Genomic DNA, 20,854 nt, shown 5'->3' on the forward strand with positions numbered 1-20,854 from the left:
ATTCAAATTTCGTTTCAAGTGCTTAACAAATTAAACAAATTATGAAATACGTATCATTGGAGCTTTGTTTACTCAAAAAGTTTTTACCGGGAGTTTGGCCGATACGTAACAAAAAACTGAAATAAAATGCCGTGGAAGAATAAAGCGAAGAGGGTTTTGGAATGTCTAGCATAATCCGGAATAGGGTTTGTTATGAGTTATAATGAAGCCTGCTATGATGTAAAGTATACAACATGAACCTCAACGTTGCTCCATTTGAAAATATGAAAGGGCCTGCACTTTAAAATGAAATGAACTACTGTTAAACATTTATGATGAAGATGCGTAATAAAATAAAGTCATATCATATTCCTATATCTTCTCTTCTGCAACTTACAAACAACTAAAAGTCATGCTGATAGACTTCAAATACTTTGTTTTTAAGAGATCAAGTGTCATTTAGACAACATAAGTCATTTCAAGTGTTTATTTTCTATTTAAACTGTTGATATGAAAATCAAGATATTGTTACATCTCTACGTTATTTCAATGTATTACTTCGACTGCGATGAACGAAACAGTACACGATATATCAGCATGCTATTCCCCAATGTGACCATAAATCCATTGTATATACCGAGTATACAAACAATCAGATACCAATGATAAGTATTAAAAAATAAAAAAAAAAAAATAAATAAATTGAACTTACTTTTCACTCACAAAGTTTTGCTAGGAAGAGTTTGACTTTCTATCGCTCCGTGTTTTATAGAACGAGAGAGAGGGAGGGTGGGTGCGGGAGGGGGACGGAAAGAGAAACAGAAAAAGAGGGGAGGGATGAGGGAAGGGTGAGAGAGAGAGAGAGAGAGAGAGAGAGAGAGAGAGTGGGTCGAGCTTGAGTGAGATCACAAGCATAGCCTCCATTGCTTTGTAAATCCATAATATTGTAAAATATATGTAAAATTAACCCAAGAAAATCAAAATTCGTTTGGTGTCTGATCGTCTTCTTATTACTGGTCGGTGCTAAAACTAGATTTGTAATAATGATATGCTTTGTGCCTGATATTATGCTATACGTTTATACGGTGATGGAAACCTTGACAACGGTGTGCTGGGCAAAGGAAATATTCACTGCGTGTGAAAGAGAAATTCCATGTATTAACAACCAATCACAATCCACTTATCAACTTACACTCGAACTCGCACCCATATATTTTTCTCCAAATAAGGAAGAAGAGGGCGGGCATTAGATGGAGAGCAAACTTTACAAGGTTCAATCATTTAATTGGTGACACGCGCTGTGGGTGCAAACCAGCCAACGGTAGCTCAGAAAGACGTATGACACCAACCAACCAAGTTGTTTGTGTTGACTTTCGTTGATAGAAGTATATAAATATCAAACACGAACAAATGTATGACTGTGTTAAGCAGTTGATTTAGCTTGGAGCTATGCCACTGAACGTATTCATCTATGGGATTAGCACAACCAGATACTGACCAGGCCAGGCCAAGTGGACTATCTGCAGACTGTGCTACTCTTTCGTCGAGTCTACATGTGAATTTATTGAGCGCTGGAGTTGGTATAACATGTCGTAAATATCTATGAAGAAACATTAGTAATTTGGGACAGATTTTAATTCATAAGTTGTTCTTATATTCGTGCTGAACATTTAAACTATTCATCATGTCGGTTCTCGGATTACAAACTGCTCTTCTTTTTGTGTTAACAACATTGGTGACGATGCTAGCAGTACGCTGGTATCGTCAGAGGTCTCGTTTACCGGGTAAGCTGCCGCCTGGTCCATGGGGTCTCCCGCTGATCGGCAGCATATTCAGCTTGGGTAAACAGCCACATCTAACTCTGATGGACATGGCTAAAAAGTATGGCAATGTGTTTACTCTCAACCTAGCTGGTCAGTTGGTCGTTGTCCTCAATGGATATGAATCTGTCCGAGAAGCTTTGGTCAAGAAAGCTGGAGTGTTTGCTGGACGTCCACATCTAGCTCTAACTCAAGAACTTACTGAAGGCCAGGGTAAGATCATCAGATCATATTCTCTTCATGATTGTCCTCTCATATTCTCTTCATGATCATCTCCTTTTTTACCTTTCAAAATTGACATTTAATCAACAGCAATATGGTCTAAACTTATCGTTATGTCCTCTCTCTAAACCATCGATTTTCTTTAACCCATCTCTACCTTTCACATTTTGTTTCTTTGTAATGAGTATGGTTAATGTTCAATGTATACAATGTAATTTATTAGGATTGTCTGACAGAGATTTACATTCACTCAGTCTTCAACCAAACAAAACCCTGAAAGAATTACATGATAATCAATTTAGCCAGTTCAAATTAGACAGAAAGAACACAACAAATGACAATAAGTTGACATATTGGTGGTACCAGAATTAAGGCCATACTATGTAATGATTATTTACATTTGTAATTCGCCAGAAAAAACTTAATAACTCAAGAATAGACACTGTGGAAAATGATAAATTTAGTAATGGATGGAAGGATGGAATCATATTTTCCTATTTTTCTCAAAATTCTCTTTTATGCGATTATGTTGTTACCATGTTGTTATTATTATATTGTTTATTTGAGGAAGTAATATAGTTAGACTGTGTTGATGATCTACTTCTCTGTCTAGTCAAGTTCACTAAATCAGAAAATAACAGACATGACTACAGCTTTGCATACATGTAATTATGTCTAGATCATCAAGTCAATATTTTCGAAGAACTAACATTTCGATTGTGGGTAAGATGGTGATAATAGCTTCGACTTTCGGCACGTTTCAACCTTTCAATCTGATCACACATAGAGATGGACTTTGACATGTATTCAGCAATATCAACCCTAAAAAATAAATCGTGTTCAACATAATATTTGTCATTTGATTTGAAGTGCTTGTGTACATAAAACTAGAGTAGGGTATATATGAGGAAGTAAATAATTAGTTAAACTTTGTGTAATTTCAGTGAATTATATAACTCTATTTCTTACCCTAACTCACAGCTCCTTGATATACTTACTTGCGTTAAATATAATAATAGCATAGGAAATCTATAACAAAGTAGAGAAAATGGAGAAAGTTTTGACAGTCAATGTGGACTAATTGGTCTCGTTTCGTTTAAACCGGTTATTCACCTCTCTATTTCGATTTTTGCAATCGCTCTTTATCAATCGATAAGATGGCCTGTTAGCAAACATTGTTCCATCCCACAGAATTGTGTACAATGAACCACGAACTGCATGTACCTACTGGTTCTAGTTTCGTTAGTATTTAAAAGTGGCTTGTCAATCGATAAGTATTTGCGTGTGGGTCACCTCGAGCTAAAACAATTACATCAGCACGATCACTGGTAACAACGTTGTAACGACCAAACATCGATAATCCGCTATGACAAATGATTAATGACAATATCTCAAACATGATAAACGCGACATAATGTCACCAAGCCCTAGCACTATAATAGTATTCCACTTCAGTTTCAGTTTTGTCCATTAATTACTTCTCTGTATACCCCTGTACACTTTGTGATAATTTTGTATTGTCGTCTGTAGCCGTCATGCTAATATTCTCTTGGCGGGATACAATCAAAATCTATCAACATAGTAGTATGAAAGAACGATGTAAATTGATCACCTCCACAATTTCCATTGTCGCCGTTGTATTTTTATATGCCGAAAATAATTGTTTTCGGTGGATAGCACGGAAGAAATATAGAGCCAGGTATCGTATGCATTTTATGAAAAATAGTTCCCATGTTGAAACATTACGATTAGTAAGATAAAGATAGGTACTGATATAAAACGATATAAACATTTCGGATAAAATGTTAATGTTTTTCGACAAGGTATTAAGTCAACATTATTTACGCGTCTGTAAATATATCGGTTTACCGATAAACATGCTCAAGCGGTGATTGCTTGTTTGTTATTTGTACGCTGGACAAGTGTATTCTATTTAACGTTATTTGCTGCTCAGGTCCTAACTAGATAATAGCCTTTGTGTGGAGATAATTAGATTGTAAGCTGAAAGAGAGATTACGTCATATGGGATCCTATTTAACCGCTGTCTTTATACCCGAACTTGACGCTTCAGAATTGGAGTTCGGTCTCCGAGGGATCAAAACTTTATTTGGATCATACTCATAAAAACAGATTGAGACTTTGAACTGTGTTGTTCAACAAAATAAATCTTATCTTACAAATACGAGCTTTACCAGTACTCCATTCAGCCGTCTTTTACTTCGAGACTGGTGTTCTAAAGATCAATACAAAGCAAGCTTCTTGTCCACGGCTTATTCGTTATACCTCTTTTCATGCTTCCTTTACAATAGCTCTGGCCGAAAATGACAAACTCAATATTGGGTTTAGAAGGAAGACGAAAACTGTAAGGTGGAAGTAATAATTTCAGGTGTCACTCGACACAGCTTAACCAATAGCCTTCGTAAACGAGTGTTAAGAAGTTAGTGATTACCTCGTAGTATACACTGACGTACACAAAGTATTAGATGGAAGGATGTGGGTTGTGAATAATACAGAGTATGGTGTGTTATGACCCAACCATTTACAAGTTACTACGAGTGGTCTATACAAGATGATCAGAAATAGGGGTTATTAATTATTCATATAGTTCAATCAATATGAACTGTTTTTCACATTATTACAGTCTTATGAACCAAGCAAAAGATGGAATTAGGAAGGAAGAAGAAGAACGGTACGAAGAGGAGGTAGAGAAAGAGAAGAAGGAGAGTTAGAAGAATAACAAAGAGGACAAGAGGAGGATGATAAGATAGAAGAAAGACTAGGATTGGAATGTTGCAAACTTGCAACGAAATTATACGATCTTACAAAAATATGTCCATGCAAACATAACGAGGGAAGAGTTTATAAACAATTATTAATCATGTATTAAAACTTGACTTGTATTACTACGAGTATATAACCGTGTCAGTCGAGGCTTGTCAATACAACTTGGGTAATGAATAGTATACTATTAATTCAGCAGAAGGACTTATAATTATTTTATCGGTCATTTTGTGTTAGGAACTGAGGGCATCCATAGGTCTTATGAAAAAAATCAAATTAAGACAATAAGGTAATATTGGTAAAATGTCGTATATTGATTACAAAGCTGAATGAGAAGACCATTGACATATTTGTAGGAAACACATTTTTTACGTTTTAATCAATGTTGAAACTGTACGAATGACGTTATTAATTTTTTTTAATAATATGGAGCATTGTGTTTGGTTTTTTTTTACAGGTTGGGAGCAAATTTCTAGGGTTTTTATTGTTTATATAACTGCAAAAACTAATTTTGTTTTTCAAAGGAACTCAAAAATGTTTCCTCAAATACTTGAGTAAATTATATATTTTCCTCTGGCTATATGGGTTTCTCTCACTTTGCGTGTTGAGTGAAGCGAAGATGCATAGGAGGCAAAATACGACATGAAAAGGGACGAGCTTTATCACTTTATGAATGCCATCGAGATCTCGAATAGAGATATGAGTTTTGTTATTAATGCAGGTATACCACTCCGAGCACACACACAAATAAACCATTCTTTTCTCTCCGCTCCTTTTCTGATGCGATTTCACAGGAGACAATGATTATAGAATTGAATTTATACAAAAGAGATGGAAACCCTTTGATATCATCTCAACAATGATTCATGATCCAGTTCCACGCTTTATAAGTGAAGCCTTTCATTTTCATTTTGGAAGAGGAAAACGTCTTTTGCTGTAAATTGCTATCCCTTCGTAAATATCTTAACCAGTCAAATTAATTTCATAGAGTATTTTGGTTTGATTGTATGTGTTAAATGACTCGTTTCACCACACCATTACCTTTGTAGTGTGTAGAATGAAACACCTTATCGTTGATAGCTTGTTACACGCCACATTAGTTACTCAGTCCGAGGGACCGCCTCCTACCCTATTCAACTACTATCATCAAAATACATCCAGTGAAAAATAGAGTTTAAACTAATGGGGAAATTGAGTGAGGAATATGGAAGTATATATGTACGTGTTTACACTGTATTCGCATATAGTTAGAATACCAATAGTATGACGGGTGTGAAAGTATTGATGAAACGTCATTATAAATGATTAATGTCCTTTGTCCTTCTACTAATTGCGAATGTGGCGCCGTCGCCTTGTATACTATAATTACGATCTCTTAATGCAGGGTGAACATTAATATAAAGTAGTTAAAATACTCTTTGTATGTACCCCGTATTTTGAAAAAATCTTGATCAAATATATTTATGAAAAACAGTACTCTCTTGTTTTCAAGGACTCCTTTTACAACAAGTAAACATTAATCATTTTAAAACGCTGATTGGAGATATCTGTTTCACTTAAAACAAGAACAATAATTCACTCATAATGGCAGCCATCCGCACACAAGATTGTATTCCAATCAGATCAGTGTTTTCATAAGTATGATGAATATCATACGATAAGGTAAGGTCACGTATGCTATATAGCTTCATACATCTAAACATTTAAATGTGTTTTCAGTTTAATATTTCTGCACTGACGCTTATAAGTTACAGATTTTATTTTCTATCAAATGTTTTAATTTGCGTAACCAAAAAGATTCTACAGACAACATAAGTATATGAAAATTGAAATAGATTAAATGTCAGCTACAGTGGTTACATGCAGCTGTTGTGAGAAATCCTATTTCTCAGGTGATAGTAGTATCACTATTGGTGCAAAGCAAACTGCATCATCCCCCTAAAATGATGTTGCTTGGTACCTGCGTGGTAAGAAATACCGAGAGCTCTATATAGACTGACCACACATTAAGTAAAATAACATCTTCATTGATTGAGGGACGCTTTGAATTACTTGTACTTGTTTATTTTGACGAATTTTACTTTTCACAAACACAGTCATGAAAATACTTTGAAATGTAAGTCCCTGATATCATCGAATGTCGTACCAACTGTGGAGCTGTTTATTAGCTGAACCTTGATCAACACAATGATATGAAGTACACTATTCCCACTTTAGTGACTACTGAAGATTTCATTACCTGCATCGTTAGTTTGGCAATCTGGCATGCCCATGTAGGTGTGTGTTTCTAACTGAAATCCTCAAGTACTACTTATATTGTTTTCTTTTTGTTCAACGTACATTTTAACTTTCTGATTGAACTCAAACACGAATGAATAATGAGACTGGTATTGGATTCATGAGAACTGTTTGATACGATCTAATCTATTGTTGTTGGAAGGATAAGAAGGTGATGTTTTTAATAAGGAAGAATTCTTTGCTAAGGAGTAGTTATTAGTGACTCAGGGTCGTCGCTTCGACGCCTACCTCGTCACCACTCACTCCATGATCACGCCATGCATGCTGGGTCACCCTGTAAGCCTACCTCGTCTCCACTAACTCTACCTCTCACCATGCCTGCTGTGTCGCCCTCCTAGCATCTTGTGTTGATACTATCGCAGCATCAAAGACCCTGGTATCAGTATCATGGCTTCAAGCTTATCTTGTGGATCGTCCGAACCAACCAATGGTGAAACTCTGCCAGAGGCAACACATTCGGAGACTTTCATGAGTTTCCTCATGATTGTGATACACTGAAATGTATCATGGGCCCTTCCTTTGTTAAAGAATTAGAGAGAAAGAGAGGGGAAAATAAAGATATGTAAAGGATTGGGTGGGGGTAAAGAATATGAGCGCACACCATTGTACAAGCGATCATTTACACACCAACAATTTCTAAAGTCTAATGAAATAAACCAGTGGAATACGTATTAATCAGGATTTGAGAATCAGTGAACCGCAAAATGAGCATACATCTGAATATGGGATGATTAAGATGATATGACCTTATAGAAAGTACAGTTCACGTGTATGTCCTGTTGGAGAGTCAGGTATAGCCTCAGGGTGACAAACAAGCATTGGTCCAAAGAAGCTCCAGGCCATTAACTCATTAGACAGCCGGATAGAACCGCTCACTGCTGAAGATGCTAACATCGATATTCAATTTACCCAATCCCCACTTCATGCAATCAATTTGCACGAATTTATCATGTGAAGGCTCTGAAATTGGATTAAGGATCTTGCAAAGACCAGATTTAGATGTGCCTTCTGTAAGGTTAAATAGGAGTCGTGTAAGACATGAACAAAAGCACCAAAGATTTACAAGATTCCGCGCGCTTTTCTTGCCTGTCTTTGTTTATGTTGTGTGTCGGAAGTTCCTTTTAACGAGATAGACGGAGCGGACATTCCATTAGCAATACTGCTAAATATTTCCGATTTTGTTTGAAAACGTATGTAAAGTATAATTGCAGTAATATTTAAGCTTACAAGCTTGTCTCGTGTGACAAGGGTCCCAAAGTTTAGGCTATATACAACTAATCTAATGCTTATGAAGAAACATTAACACACATTGGTGTCGATGTCATACTGGATTGGGGGAGGGCGGGGGAGGGGGGGGGGGGCAGTAATCGGAATATTGCGCCTCACCCACTCCCTCCTGAAATTGACGCATAACTTACTGTGTGTTTTCTTTTGTGTAAATACTTGTGTTAAAGATCTTATTCGTACCGGATTAAAACAAAAATCGTATTGGTTGCTGTTCATCAATGAAGACGATGTGAACTTCGTAAGTTCGTTTACCTTTGTCGTATCCCTTTATGTTCACGACTATTGACCATGTTTTTCATAAATACATCAAAGCAAAAGCCCCAGAGGCCCGAGGATTTATCGCGTACTAAATTGCTTACAAGATTTAAAATGGGTATTATAAAACCTGTAATTATCTGATATAAAGCTATGAAAAATTTACTCTAGGAATCATCTTCACAATCCTACTCCAATCTCTTATCCTATCTTATTGTGTTATCCCCTCCCCCTTACCTTCCCCTTCTATCCATCTCTCTTTAGCTTTCTCTCTCTCTCTCTCTCTCTCTCTCTCTTTTCTCTCTCTCTCTCTCTATCCCCTCTTTCCCTTGTTTCCCCTTCCTTCTCTCCCTCAATCTGATACTGGAGTTCAATGGATATCATTGTTAGTAAGGTTAATGTGAAAGACATCAACCTGACTATTAAACCTGAACACCTATTGAACTGTTCGAAATAAGTCGTTTCCTCTCGTTCAATTTGGGGCAATTTTATTCTTAGCCGATACTCCTTTGGAGAGAGAGAGAGAGAGAGAGAGAGAGGGGGAGGGGGAAAGGGGGGGGGGTCTGATATTCTTTTTAGTGAAATATTTCATAAGACATTGAACTTGCCAGTTTTGATGATATCATTTTGATTCTAGTAGACAAACTGTTTATTTGGGCTTAGTGATGGTAGGTCTTGAGATGAGAGCCAATTATACCAATCTTTGTATATCCTGCCATGGGTGCCAATTTGAGCGCTTAAATGGACCAAGATAGACACCTTTCTGGAGAGAAAACGCTAAATCATGATCCAATGGGATTGTATCCGTTGAGACTTAGCCTCATTTGACAGACATGATAGCGTCTCATGACCAGACCAGCCTCAGATATTCAGATCATTCCAAGATCGACTGTTTTAAGATCTTCAGAGCATATGAGGTGACAGATACTCTGAAAATGATATAAGTGTTTCATAAGGTATTTCTTGATGTAAGCTATTGAAGTTTGGGTTCTGCTTCCAATTAGGTTTTCTGAATTCGTTACGAGTATTGATCAAATTTACATTATAAACCCTGTGACATTTACTAACACTATACATTGCCAATTTAAACGTCTCTCATCAACAATGACAAGAAGTTTTATGATAAGGAAAATAGACATAGCAAGCTAACGAAATAATGAATTAAGAATCACTCGTTCTTTGTCAGTTTATTGATTGTAATCAACAGACAAATTGATTTTCAGTCCGTGGTCTGTAAACCTTTCTAGTAAACACCAGTTTTATAGATCGATGCTGAGAAGTCCGTCGATTAGCTTGCATGGTTTTACGCCATATTTACTAGAACATGTTACACGATACCACGAAATACTTTCGAACGCAAATAATATATTGAAATTGTTATTTCTTTATTTCTCATCAGATGTATAAAAGACGAACTAAAATTCGAAGTATAACTGCATGAAAAATGCGTATTTTAGATTCACGTTAGAATTACTTGCCCACGCTTTAAATACAAATATAAAAAACAAATATACAGCACATGAAAGAGGTGTGACTATTATCATGTGATGTATAGTAATTATGACCAATATACTTTCGAAAGTAGTCAAACCCGTTGAGATATGTTTTTGTTTATGTTTTCAAGTTTATCTGTATCCTGATCAACTTAACGCACACATTTTACTTCCTTCCTTTCAAACCGGCTTTCCTACTTTATTTCCTAATTACGCCTTTCTTTCTTCTATGTATGTTTTACCTCTTCAAACCCTTCTATTTTATCCATATTCCGCTCTTTCCTGTATTGCAACTTTTAGAAAAGCAAATTAGTAAGCATTACTTTTTAAAAATTCTAATTGCGAATGAAATGTAGAGAAACGCCCAATTAAACATTGAATAGAGAATTGAATGTAAATAACTTCCATGATTATAGCTACAAGATCGTTACTATTATTTACATTGATAGGGCATTGTAGAAATGATACCTATAAAACAAAAATAGCAATGGTGTTGTTGATATTCTTAAATAAATCCTCCTCAAAATTCATGTTATCCCTCACATTTTATACAGAATTTCGAAAACAAAACTGTCAAGAAATAGTTTACTTGCGGATAAACGATTAAAAATCCCCAGCATACGATATACTGAGAGGATGATATGGTCATTTATTTGTCATGTTTTGGACATCTTCCCTTACGGATATGTGGTCTTTTTTCAGAGAGCGCACTGACCTATCTAGAATAAGACAGCAAATAATATTTGTGTCAAACTTGAAGGAAGTGTTGACCTCAAAGGATCTATCATAATGATGGTTTCCCAACTTTGTTTATCTCAGGAAGTCGTGGAGTTGTATTTTTCTTTAAATTCTGACCAAGTAGTTTTTAAAGAAAATTGCTTTCAGGTATTTCGTGCCGATTCTTCAGTTTCCGACGTCATCTATTGCATTATCGTACGTGCCTTGTGATGCATATGGCGCTGATTTATCTTAAGTTGTTGATCAATTTTGATTGCTTGTGGTTTGAATATTTCATTGAAATAACAAACATTTACCTATGGACTCATGAACTTTGACATATATTTTGGGTTGATGACAAGTTGTCATTAGATCCACAGAACTGCAGATTGTTATTGAGGTATAATGTCGGACTGTCAAAAACATGCTATTGCAATGATTTTCCGCAAAGGGATAAACATAGAGAAACCTTTTAATCATCGAATTGGAGCAATCGCAGACAACAAATGAACATATCACTTTCTGGCACCCTCAATTTCAAGGATGTACTGTTTATTTTAGTCCCATTTTGTTCTTGTTGTTGCTAATGTAACTCATTATTTCGTTTCTGTATGTTTCCATATTCATTTATCTACACCGTGTCACTCTAGACTATATATTATTCGTAAGTCTAAAATTTGAACAAATTATGAAATTATGGGTACACTACCTTCATCACAACAACGTTGATTACCATCTCGCGTCACAAACTATAACAAGCTTAAGAAACAATTACGTGAAATACAAACATGCAAGGATACACACGATTTATGACATACATGACTTGTATTGATATGTCTCCATTACATAGTACCAATTAAAGGCTCACATTTCAGTCACTGCACTGTACCTATCAACACTGATCAAGCTACTTGTATTGATTTAATTAGTCTCTATCCTTGTCTCTAATCTCTTGTACTAAGAAGACAAACTAAATCTTGTATATCATAACAGTGACATTCAATTATCAAAATCGATTGTAAGGCCTTCTGTTAGGTAACATAACATGGATTGATTTATTGAACTTTGGACTGATTGCAAAGATTTATGTTCAAGGGCTATTGTTTGATAAAATTCGTTATGAATAAACGCCATTACACTAAGAATGTTTTACATGATAGCTAACTGGGGTATATGCTCTCAGGAAGGTTATAAAGTGTGGTATACTTTACATTTCATTCATTTTCCATGTAAAAAAATATTGTGATTGGATTGGGAAGATTATAGAAATATTCAGACACTTTATTTCGCATGAGCTAGTTGTCTCTGTTGGTATTCGTTCATTATATTAACAAAAGTATATCATTACATCCGAAATTGTATGTACATTTTGAAAATCTCCCGAAAAAAATCCTAAATCCTGCAGGTAATCATGTAATGTTTAAACCTGTGTTTTTGTTTCTCCATGTACAGGTATAGTAGTTGCTGACTACGGTCCCATTTGGAGAGAGCAACGAAAGTTTACTCTCACAGCACTTCGTAACTTTGGTTTTGGGAAAGAGAGTTTTGAAGCTGAGATTCAGGAGGAGATTCGATACATGTTAGCAGCATTCAAAGAGAAAGATGGATCTTCGTTCAACTCAGATCATATCGTCGAGATTGCTGTATCTAATGTCGTCTGTAACTTCAACTTCGGACGAAGATTTGAATACCAAGATCCCAAATTCCAGCTTCTTGTGGATAGCATCTACAGGTAAGAAAGTTCGTTTGTCTGTGATTTTGTTGGTGTTTGTTTATTTGTTTGTTTGTGGGGGTTTCCCCCAATAGGCTTGTGTTTTACTTTTAACCATAGATGAAATTGACAGTAGGAGACTTGACTGTAACGATAATTCGAAGCTAATTGCTTTACAAACTCACCTTGCGTGTTCGTTAAAATTTAACACAGGCACAATCCAAATATGTTTAACATTTCCACTCCAAGAATATTCTTGATAAGTGGGTGAAATAATGATTGCAACAAGGAAGCACTACAGTATTTATAACTTGTACCGTCTACTAACAATGAAAATAGATTAAAATTCCTTCTTTGCATGAACACGATAAGCATCAACTTATCTGACTAATTATATCTTTTTTCAGCATGTCCAGGATTATTATCTCAATCCAAACGATAATGGTAGCACAAGTAATTGTTGCAGCTTGCGCTATCACGATATTTAAAAGAATTGGATCAAAGCAGTTTGCATGATTCAGTACTAGTAAACGTTATATAGTTATGTTGCGCTCTTGCTTTTATTCCAACTTCATGTTTAGAACTTTAAATTCGACGTGTTATGCTATATCATTATTCGCATATTCTGTCTTCAGATGCAGATTAACTAATTTTGTATTACTCATATTCTCTATTCATTTTTAGATTCGCTGAGATTGGAACGAATGCCGCAGCAATCAACTTCTTTCCTTTTTTGAAACATCTTCCTATTCCTGAAATTCGAGAAGTGTTTGAGATTGATAAGGTGGTTCGAAGCTTCCTGCAACGAATGATTGAGGATCATAAAGAGACTCTTGATGAGACACGACAGAGAGATTTCATCGATGCTTATCTTCTTGAGATCAAACGCAGACAAGAGGTAAATCTTTTTCCTCTAAATTTCAATGTTATATCAAATAATCGCTAAGCATGCACGCGCGTAACCATCGGTATTTACCAGGATTTAATATCCCCTGTCTGTCGTACATTCAATTCTTACATCCCTTATCAAAATAGAACTATTAGTCCGTTACAATCTGATGTAGCTTATCAATGTGGTACACACGTTATTATGTATCGTGATGACAAGTACATGGACTTCCAAAAATGAAAAAGGAATGCTGCAACAGATAGATTATGAATTACGTTGTAACGTTTGTATTTTTTTTGAGGAGGCTAACGGCTCTCCAGTGATAATCATGCTACATAATGTCGTAATCATGCTTCGAATACGACTGATCTTGGATTCGCTTGGAATTCTATTTTAGGGTATGCTTATAAAGATTGACGTAATTGTTATAATCCATGACGATTTCTTGACGTCATCTTTGATTTCAGGCAATGAAGAAAGAAGAGAAAATAAGCGAGGCGGATGCTTCCTTCACAGAGACCTATCTCTTTCACATCTTAAATGATCTCATCTTTGCTGGAACTGAGACTATGAGTTCGACTATTCGATGGGCTATTCTGTACATGATCGTTCAGGTATGTAGTAACATCCAGTACTGTTAAACAAATATTATGATTATAAATCAGGAACTACATATAATTGCCTCAAATTTGTACAGAATGTTACGACCAAAGTGAAATTTGAAATGCCATGCTTGCCTCATGCAATGTTGGATCAAAATAGTAAACACGTCTTATCATTGCTATTTTATTGAAAACAATTTGATTGTTTATTATTTTAATGAAAACGAATCGTCAATAAAAATATTAACGATTCGTCATTTCTTGTATTCTCTAAAGAGTTCATATTTCATGGTTTTGTTAGTTTCGAACATTCAGACTTTAATTTACTTGGCTTTTCCATGGCATTCAAGTTGATCGATGAATAAAAACTCCTTGATTATAAACTCCACTGTGATCGCGACCAGACAGCACTACCCACATTATCTTTGGTTGTCGTAACCTGTCCGAAGTTTTATAGCAATAGAATGTTTAGACAGTAATCTTCCAATCAATTACTATTTTTGTTAAATATTTGTTGTACTATATAGCCCGAGGTTCAGAAGAAGGTACAAGAGGAGCTGGATACAGTGATAGCACCAGGAGAGCTACCATCCTGGAGGGATAGGAATCGTATGCCCTACACTGAAGCTACGCTCATGGAGATACAGAGAATGGCTAACATCACTGCCCTAACCTTCCCGCATAAGACTACTGAAGATACTGAACTAGCAGGCTACAGTATCCCCAAGGACACACATGTCTTCATCAATCTGTATTCAGTCCATGTAGACCCGACACAATGGAAAGAACCTGAGAAGTTTATGCCGGAGAGGTTTCTGTCTGATGAAGGTGGTGTCATCCATAATCCGGCTCTCATGCCATTTTCTGCAGGTTCGTATTGTTAGGTTTATAATGGTCGATATTTATGATTTCAATTTGAAGACAGATTTCTATAGTTTGTAGGTCCTTCTGATAGAAGGTGAGAAGTTCTTCAAGCATTTTGTGGCGTTAGAACATGTTAATCGTATTCATTTTTATTGAATGACGACCTTGGACAAAGACGATTCGGTCCATATCTCTACATGACATACTTTCATTGACCATTGACCAGGTTGACCGATAATTCGAATGAATTCTGGGTGAAATTATGTGGGGCAGTATAAGATGGTTGAACCAAACATCCACTATCAACAAGACGAGAAAAATGAAAACATTCATATTTACTTTACTCTTTTGCTGTATCATTCGCAGACGCAGACCTTACAATCATAATATTGATTATTCTTTTCTCCATGTATTTTCTATAGGTCGCCGAGCGTGTCCCGGTGAGAAATTAGCTCGTATGGAACTGTTCTTGTTCTTCTCATCAATGCTAAGATACTTCACACTTACTCCAGCTCCCGAGAACCCGAACCCAAGTATCTATAAGAACTATGGTATTAGCTTAAACCCCAAACCATATAAGATCTGTGTCATACCGCGTCAGTGAACATTTTAAACTGATCAGGTCCAAGACCTGGCAAAGATCGTGATGATAAACCGTGAAATCTTTGCAGTACTTCAGCAACATTGGTATCGATACCGAACACTCTGCGAAGTATGGCTGTATGGGTGACAATGAGGCGAGGGATAAATAACGATATTCGTTATGACTCGAGACAATTAAGAGATTCAAACTTTACCTCGATGTTTGAGGAGCTTGTGAATTCATACCGATGGTGACTCTCAAGAAACAATGGATATTATCCTCACTGAAGAAGATTAGTGATGTATGAAAGTGGTTGTCGATAGCGTGCGCCTGATTGTGACGATGCAAGAGGGTTACTTTTTGTGGAATGTAAAACTTGTTCGTGATTTCTACCCGCGAGAATGTGACGCCGTATTCAGTGGACTTATTCTGGGCCACGGTTATATATGCAGCTCTTTTGGTTTGCAACTGATGTAGAAAGGCTTCTTGCCTGAACTATGATGACAATCTCTTTCAATCGATACGAGAAATAGACGTTAATCAAATTTGATAGATTGAATTCAGCAGCTGATAGTTCGTTTAGAAAGCCGTATCATTATATATATTATTTCTGTGTAATATGGTTATTTTATCAAAGTAATATTGTACAGTTTAAAAGTTTTAGTGATATTTGTATTTAAGCAGCGTCAAGATGAAAGCCCTCAGAGCTATGAAGACAAAACTTCCCAATCTCTTTTTCGGATTTTTTAATCCACGATCTCATTGAAGATTGAAAGATCTAGGTAAACAATGATCAAAACAAAACTGACATCAATGTATGATATTAATACTTTCAATTAATCAATTACAGCGAGAGCTAGTGATATGATGTGTCATGATTCTACTCAGGTCCATATTGTTTAGCTCCTATCTGCAGAACGTTTCTTGTATGTTTCTAGTCTATTAAAGGCAATCAGTTTGATAGGTTGAAGTACACTCCCAAACTGCATATACAATTATCATGATTATTAATATTTATGATATATTATTTATATTATGGTGTCTAATTTATTGAACTTGTGATTATTTATGAATGATTTCGGAGAATAATGATAATATCACTTTACAAAGACTTTACATCGAAAGTGGTATTAGTTTTGAAGTGATTACACCGTGAAGTGTTGTAGCACCGATGGTGTATGGTGTGATTGAGGTGCTGTGAGTCACCATGGTTGTATTGAAATGCATCGAGCCTTCACATTATAAAGTGCCTCATCTGGGTTGTATAGTATTGAACAACAAGCAATAATTATTTCGATTAGTTGCCTATAACTGTACATAGTTCGTTGTCACAACCTTACACAACCATTGGAATTGGGATTTTGCTGAATAGATGATACGTGATACTATAAACATTATTAAGTAGATGCAGTGGTTCGTTTGATTGCTTTATTGGTAAGATACACAGTGGCTGTGCCAGTATCGGGTGGAAACACACCTCCCCTTCCCGTTTGAAGGCACTGGAATAGAATGAATACAACGGGTCTACATTACGGGGGCTACTCAGATACGTCACCCCTGCCTCGTCTGGGGAGGATTCTGGCCGGCATGATTGCCAATTTCTAGATATGCCTGCACTGCTTACTTTGTTTTAAGTTTTATCTTTTTGATCACGCCTATTGATTGCAGCGTGTACATCCTCTATCGATTATACTTTCGAATCTGTCCACCCACATCACAATACTAATGTTACGAAACTAGCATGCTCAAACCAATCGAAGCAATTAAAGAGCTTGATAATGAGAACCAAAAGGATGTTAGTGCATGATATTTTTGTAGGGTTAACGTCCTTCTAGCTGTCAGGTCTTGAAGGACACACCTCTTAGCCTTTTCATGGAACGTATGATCTTTAGAAAGATAGGTTTCTATAGTGAATGGTTGCTATTTATAATGCTTCAATATACTTCATTTCACATTATATTTAGATGAGAGGGATTGCATATAAATGACTGTGATTCATAATATAATGGTGTAGTATTAAAATAAAAGAGATACCTCATTCTTCATTTATCCTTGTGCTCATCGGTTTCATTTCTTTAAGTACTGTATTTCTTGTGAGTACTGGTTTATCCTGTAGTGATTACTCAAGACTAAATTTACACATTGATCCCAGACAGGATATAAAGATCAAAGCGAATCTATGGGAGGAGAAATGCAGTTTCATAATCTAATTTTTCCCATCCATTTTGTTTAATGCACGACATTCAATTATAGTTCGGTACAAGGATATTATTTTATTTTAGTATCATTAACAAGTGAAGTCCTTTATCACTTTTTGATATATGAAACTAATTTGTTCCATTGGTTAGATTTGGTTAAGAATTGTCGTATTTCCCTGCATATTTTCAAATCAAATTCAATACGATCTTTTTAGCACGTGATACATACCTGAATATTTTCAGTAAAAACAGAGACAAATGTGACCGGGAGAGAATAAACAAGAACTATGTCCAAGTTAGTGAGGGGTTTAAGATTTCCATGTTATTTCAAGTCGCGAGAACGTGTGGAAGTAGCAACAATCCATTTCTTTCTAGAAGCTAAGCCTCGGGTATTCAACCTACCAAAATAAAAATCACGTGTAGCAAATATCTCAACTTGTTTCAAGATGAAAATCACAAGTTAACATGTCATGTAGATGAACCAGTCTTGACCAAAATTCCCATTAGATGTAAAATTCGGACCAGATTGTCGGTGTTTATGAACTTGAACCTGACTCTGGGACGTGGGGATTTCAACACCCTTGCTTCCGTTTGCCCTAGGGCAACGTACAGAGAGAGAGAGAGAGAGAGAGAGAGAGAGAGAGAGAGAGAGAGAGAGAGAGAGAGAGGCAGAGAGACACAGTCATAACGCGTAACATAATAATCAAACCAAGTTTTTGAAGGTGAAAATTTCAACTCTGTCTTTGTTTCTCATTAGAAATGTGTTAATGTTATAGGAGCGTGTAAGAAGTCGAGTTATTGTATTACAATCTTAGGTTGAGAAGTAGAATTGAAAAGGTGATTAGAAAGAGGAGATTATGTAATCAGAACTGAAAAGAAGGGGAATTTCATATAAAGATTTAAGGCCAATGTAGATAATAGAATACACACGAAGTACTTTTCTTGTTATTTTTTAATAATTTCCCTATCATTATTTTATTGATTCCTCATTTGAAAAACAAAAGGACTGACACAATCAGGCCTATGTATATATTAATTAGTTTATCGAGTAATATTTTAATTCACTGCTTCCAAACGTTGAAGATCGAGTCCTGATTTATTTCTGTGAATGATGACTTGAATTCCTTGCTATAATTATACGTCAATTTAATTCTAAATATTTTGTGTAATTTCCTCAGTACACACGCGATAGGGCAATCAGACAAATTCAAATGGTTAAATACGATGATTATAAGAATGATGACAGTTCAAATTCAACTTTTTCACTTGTTCAGGGCGATATTTTGTTGTTGGACTTGAAGACGTTTTAAACGGAACAAGAGATATGTCAAGGCACTCTGGCACGGCAGTAGCTCGGTAAATTGATCTAAGCCAACATTTTAACAAGACGTGTGATCGTGATAAAATGAGACTGACTTGACGACTCGTCTCTGCTACTCTGCAGGGGGTTCATCAAGAATAGCTCCACAAAAGGAATGAGAGAAGCTTCATAGCAACCTCCCCTCTCATAAGCAGAATTCAGCCACACTTTCCACTCACAATCTACAATTCCATTACTCATTTTCTTAGAAAATTATGAGTTGATAGCGCTATACGATGAGGCAGGCAACACTGATTCAAATTCACGATCCTTATGACAACTTTACGGATCATGATTACAATCTTTTTATTTTAAAGTACTTCAATATTTATTATCATTACCTTTACCTTCTATTCTCAATCATCTTTCTTTCTTTTGCTTTTCTTCTTTTTCTCTCTTTCCTAAGTTCTTCCTTCTTCTTCTCCTTCTTCTCATTCTTAATCAACAAGTTTATTTGAATTTTGATTTATATCTCTTAACAATTTAAAGACTACAGTTTTAATGAGACGAATTATTTGGCTGTAAATATGACGCCTAGTAGTTATAAACACTATGTATGAAGAATCTAATGAGTTTTTACATACTATAGAACCATACTTATTTAGCTTAATTTATGAGGAATGTAGTAGGTCAATCAAGTATGACAAATGAATGATGATTTTTATTTTTTAATTTAAGAAAGTTAATTCTGTTTGTTGATCGAACACATGCCCGACGTTCCTTAAATAGTGAGTCAAAAATTTAACGAAGAAAAAGTAAAATGTGACATAACAGAAGATCACATCAGCTGTTGATATTAAAAACAGATTTTATAAAACCGTAATTACGAGGTTTAAGGAAGAAACAAGAAAGAAAACCGTTTGAAATGGAATTTCAGTTATCGCAATTAAATTGTTGTCTCACCCCTTCTCTTATCTAAAACACTTAAATACGTATGTAAACGTGTTCTTACATGATGTATTTACTTTTTAAGATCTAATCCAAAGATGAAAAAAAGGTTTTAATATCAAATGAACGAAGTTATGAGAGGGAAGTCGTCTTCATATGGGGGGGGGGGGGGGGGAGGGGCATAATCGTGATTATGTGGTTGGCAACTATCCAAACTGTACTCCAGAATCCACGCTCCTGTTCAGAAGAGTGATTGGTTAATCCAATCATGTGACATATCATTTTTTGTTCATTCCATATCACACATACTCTCTCATTCATCATTCGTTCCACCAAGTTCCATTCAGACGTATATGTATGTCACACGGCAGAATGTGTAGGGGTGTCACTGTCTTATTGAACATTTTGAATGGGGAGGGGGTGTCAATCGGACCACATTGGTCGACAATGTTTCAAGTACATTTTCAAAGGATAGAACTAAAACAAGAACAAGACTCACGCACTTATTAATTGCCGAGAAAACCACGAATGTCTTTTTCCTTTTGTTTTCCAGATTAACAAAATTCCGACAAACAAAGATAAACAAGCAAAAGAGGAAAAAAGATCAAAAAAAAAAAAGTGCTCAAATATCATAGCTTACCGATGAGGGTGAAAAGAGCAGCAAGTGCTGATTTGTCCTGCCGGTGGCGTGGGGGTGTAGTGGGGGTGTACCCCCCCCCCCCGGCATTGACCTTGAGATATCACATTGACTTCCATTTGAAGGCTTCGAACCTTTCAGCCTCTCATATTCCTCGTTCAACCTTCGAAAACCGAAGTAATGCATCATAATAAATTTAACATTATTACAAACACTGCACATTGTTGTCAATTTTTAGGGAACTTTTGACTGGACGTCCAAATGAGTCTA

At 35.9% G+C, this 20,854-nt stretch overlaps 1 protein-coding gene across 1 annotated transcript; it reads left to right on the forward strand.

The window, feature by feature from the left end:
• Positions 1-1,255: 1,255 nt before the first annotated feature.
• LOC581885 (cytochrome P450 2U1) lies at positions 1,256-17,550 on the forward strand. The gene is made up of 6 exons (XM_781863.5): positions 1,256-2,012; positions 12,305-12,584; positions 13,248-13,461; positions 13,920-14,066; positions 14,582-14,924; positions 15,341-17,550. The coding sequence occupies exons 1-6, from the start codon at positions 1,664-1,666 to the stop codon at positions 15,520-15,522; spliced, it is 1,515 nt and encodes a 504-aa protein (XP_786956.3). The 5' UTR covers positions 1,256-1,663; the 3' UTR covers positions 15,523-17,550.
• Positions 17,551-20,854: the final 3,304 nt, after the last annotated feature.

This window comes from Strongylocentrotus purpuratus, unplaced genomic scaffold (genome assembly GCF_000002235.5).
Source record: "Strongylocentrotus purpuratus isolate Spur 01 unplaced genomic scaffold, Spur_5.0 spur5_scaffold_5, whole genome shotgun sequence".
NCBI lineage: Eukaryota > Metazoa > Echinodermata > Echinoidea > Camarodonta > Strongylocentrotidae > Strongylocentrotus > Strongylocentrotus purpuratus.

Excerpts from the sequence above, each read along its gene's own strand:
- LOC581885 (XM_781863.5), top strand. The coding sequence starts at position 1,664 with ATGTCGGTTCTCGGATTACAAACTGCTCTTCTTTTTGTGTTAACAACA. Across the intron at positions 13,462-13,919 it reads AGATCAAACGCAGACAAGAG|GCAATGAAGAAAGAAGAGAA; the intron begins GTAAATCTTTTT and ends CTTTGATTTCAG. Across the intron at positions 14,925-15,340 it reads TCTCATGCCATTTTCTGCAG|GTCGCCGAGCGTGTCCCGGT; the intron begins GTTCGTATTGTT and ends TATTTTCTATAG.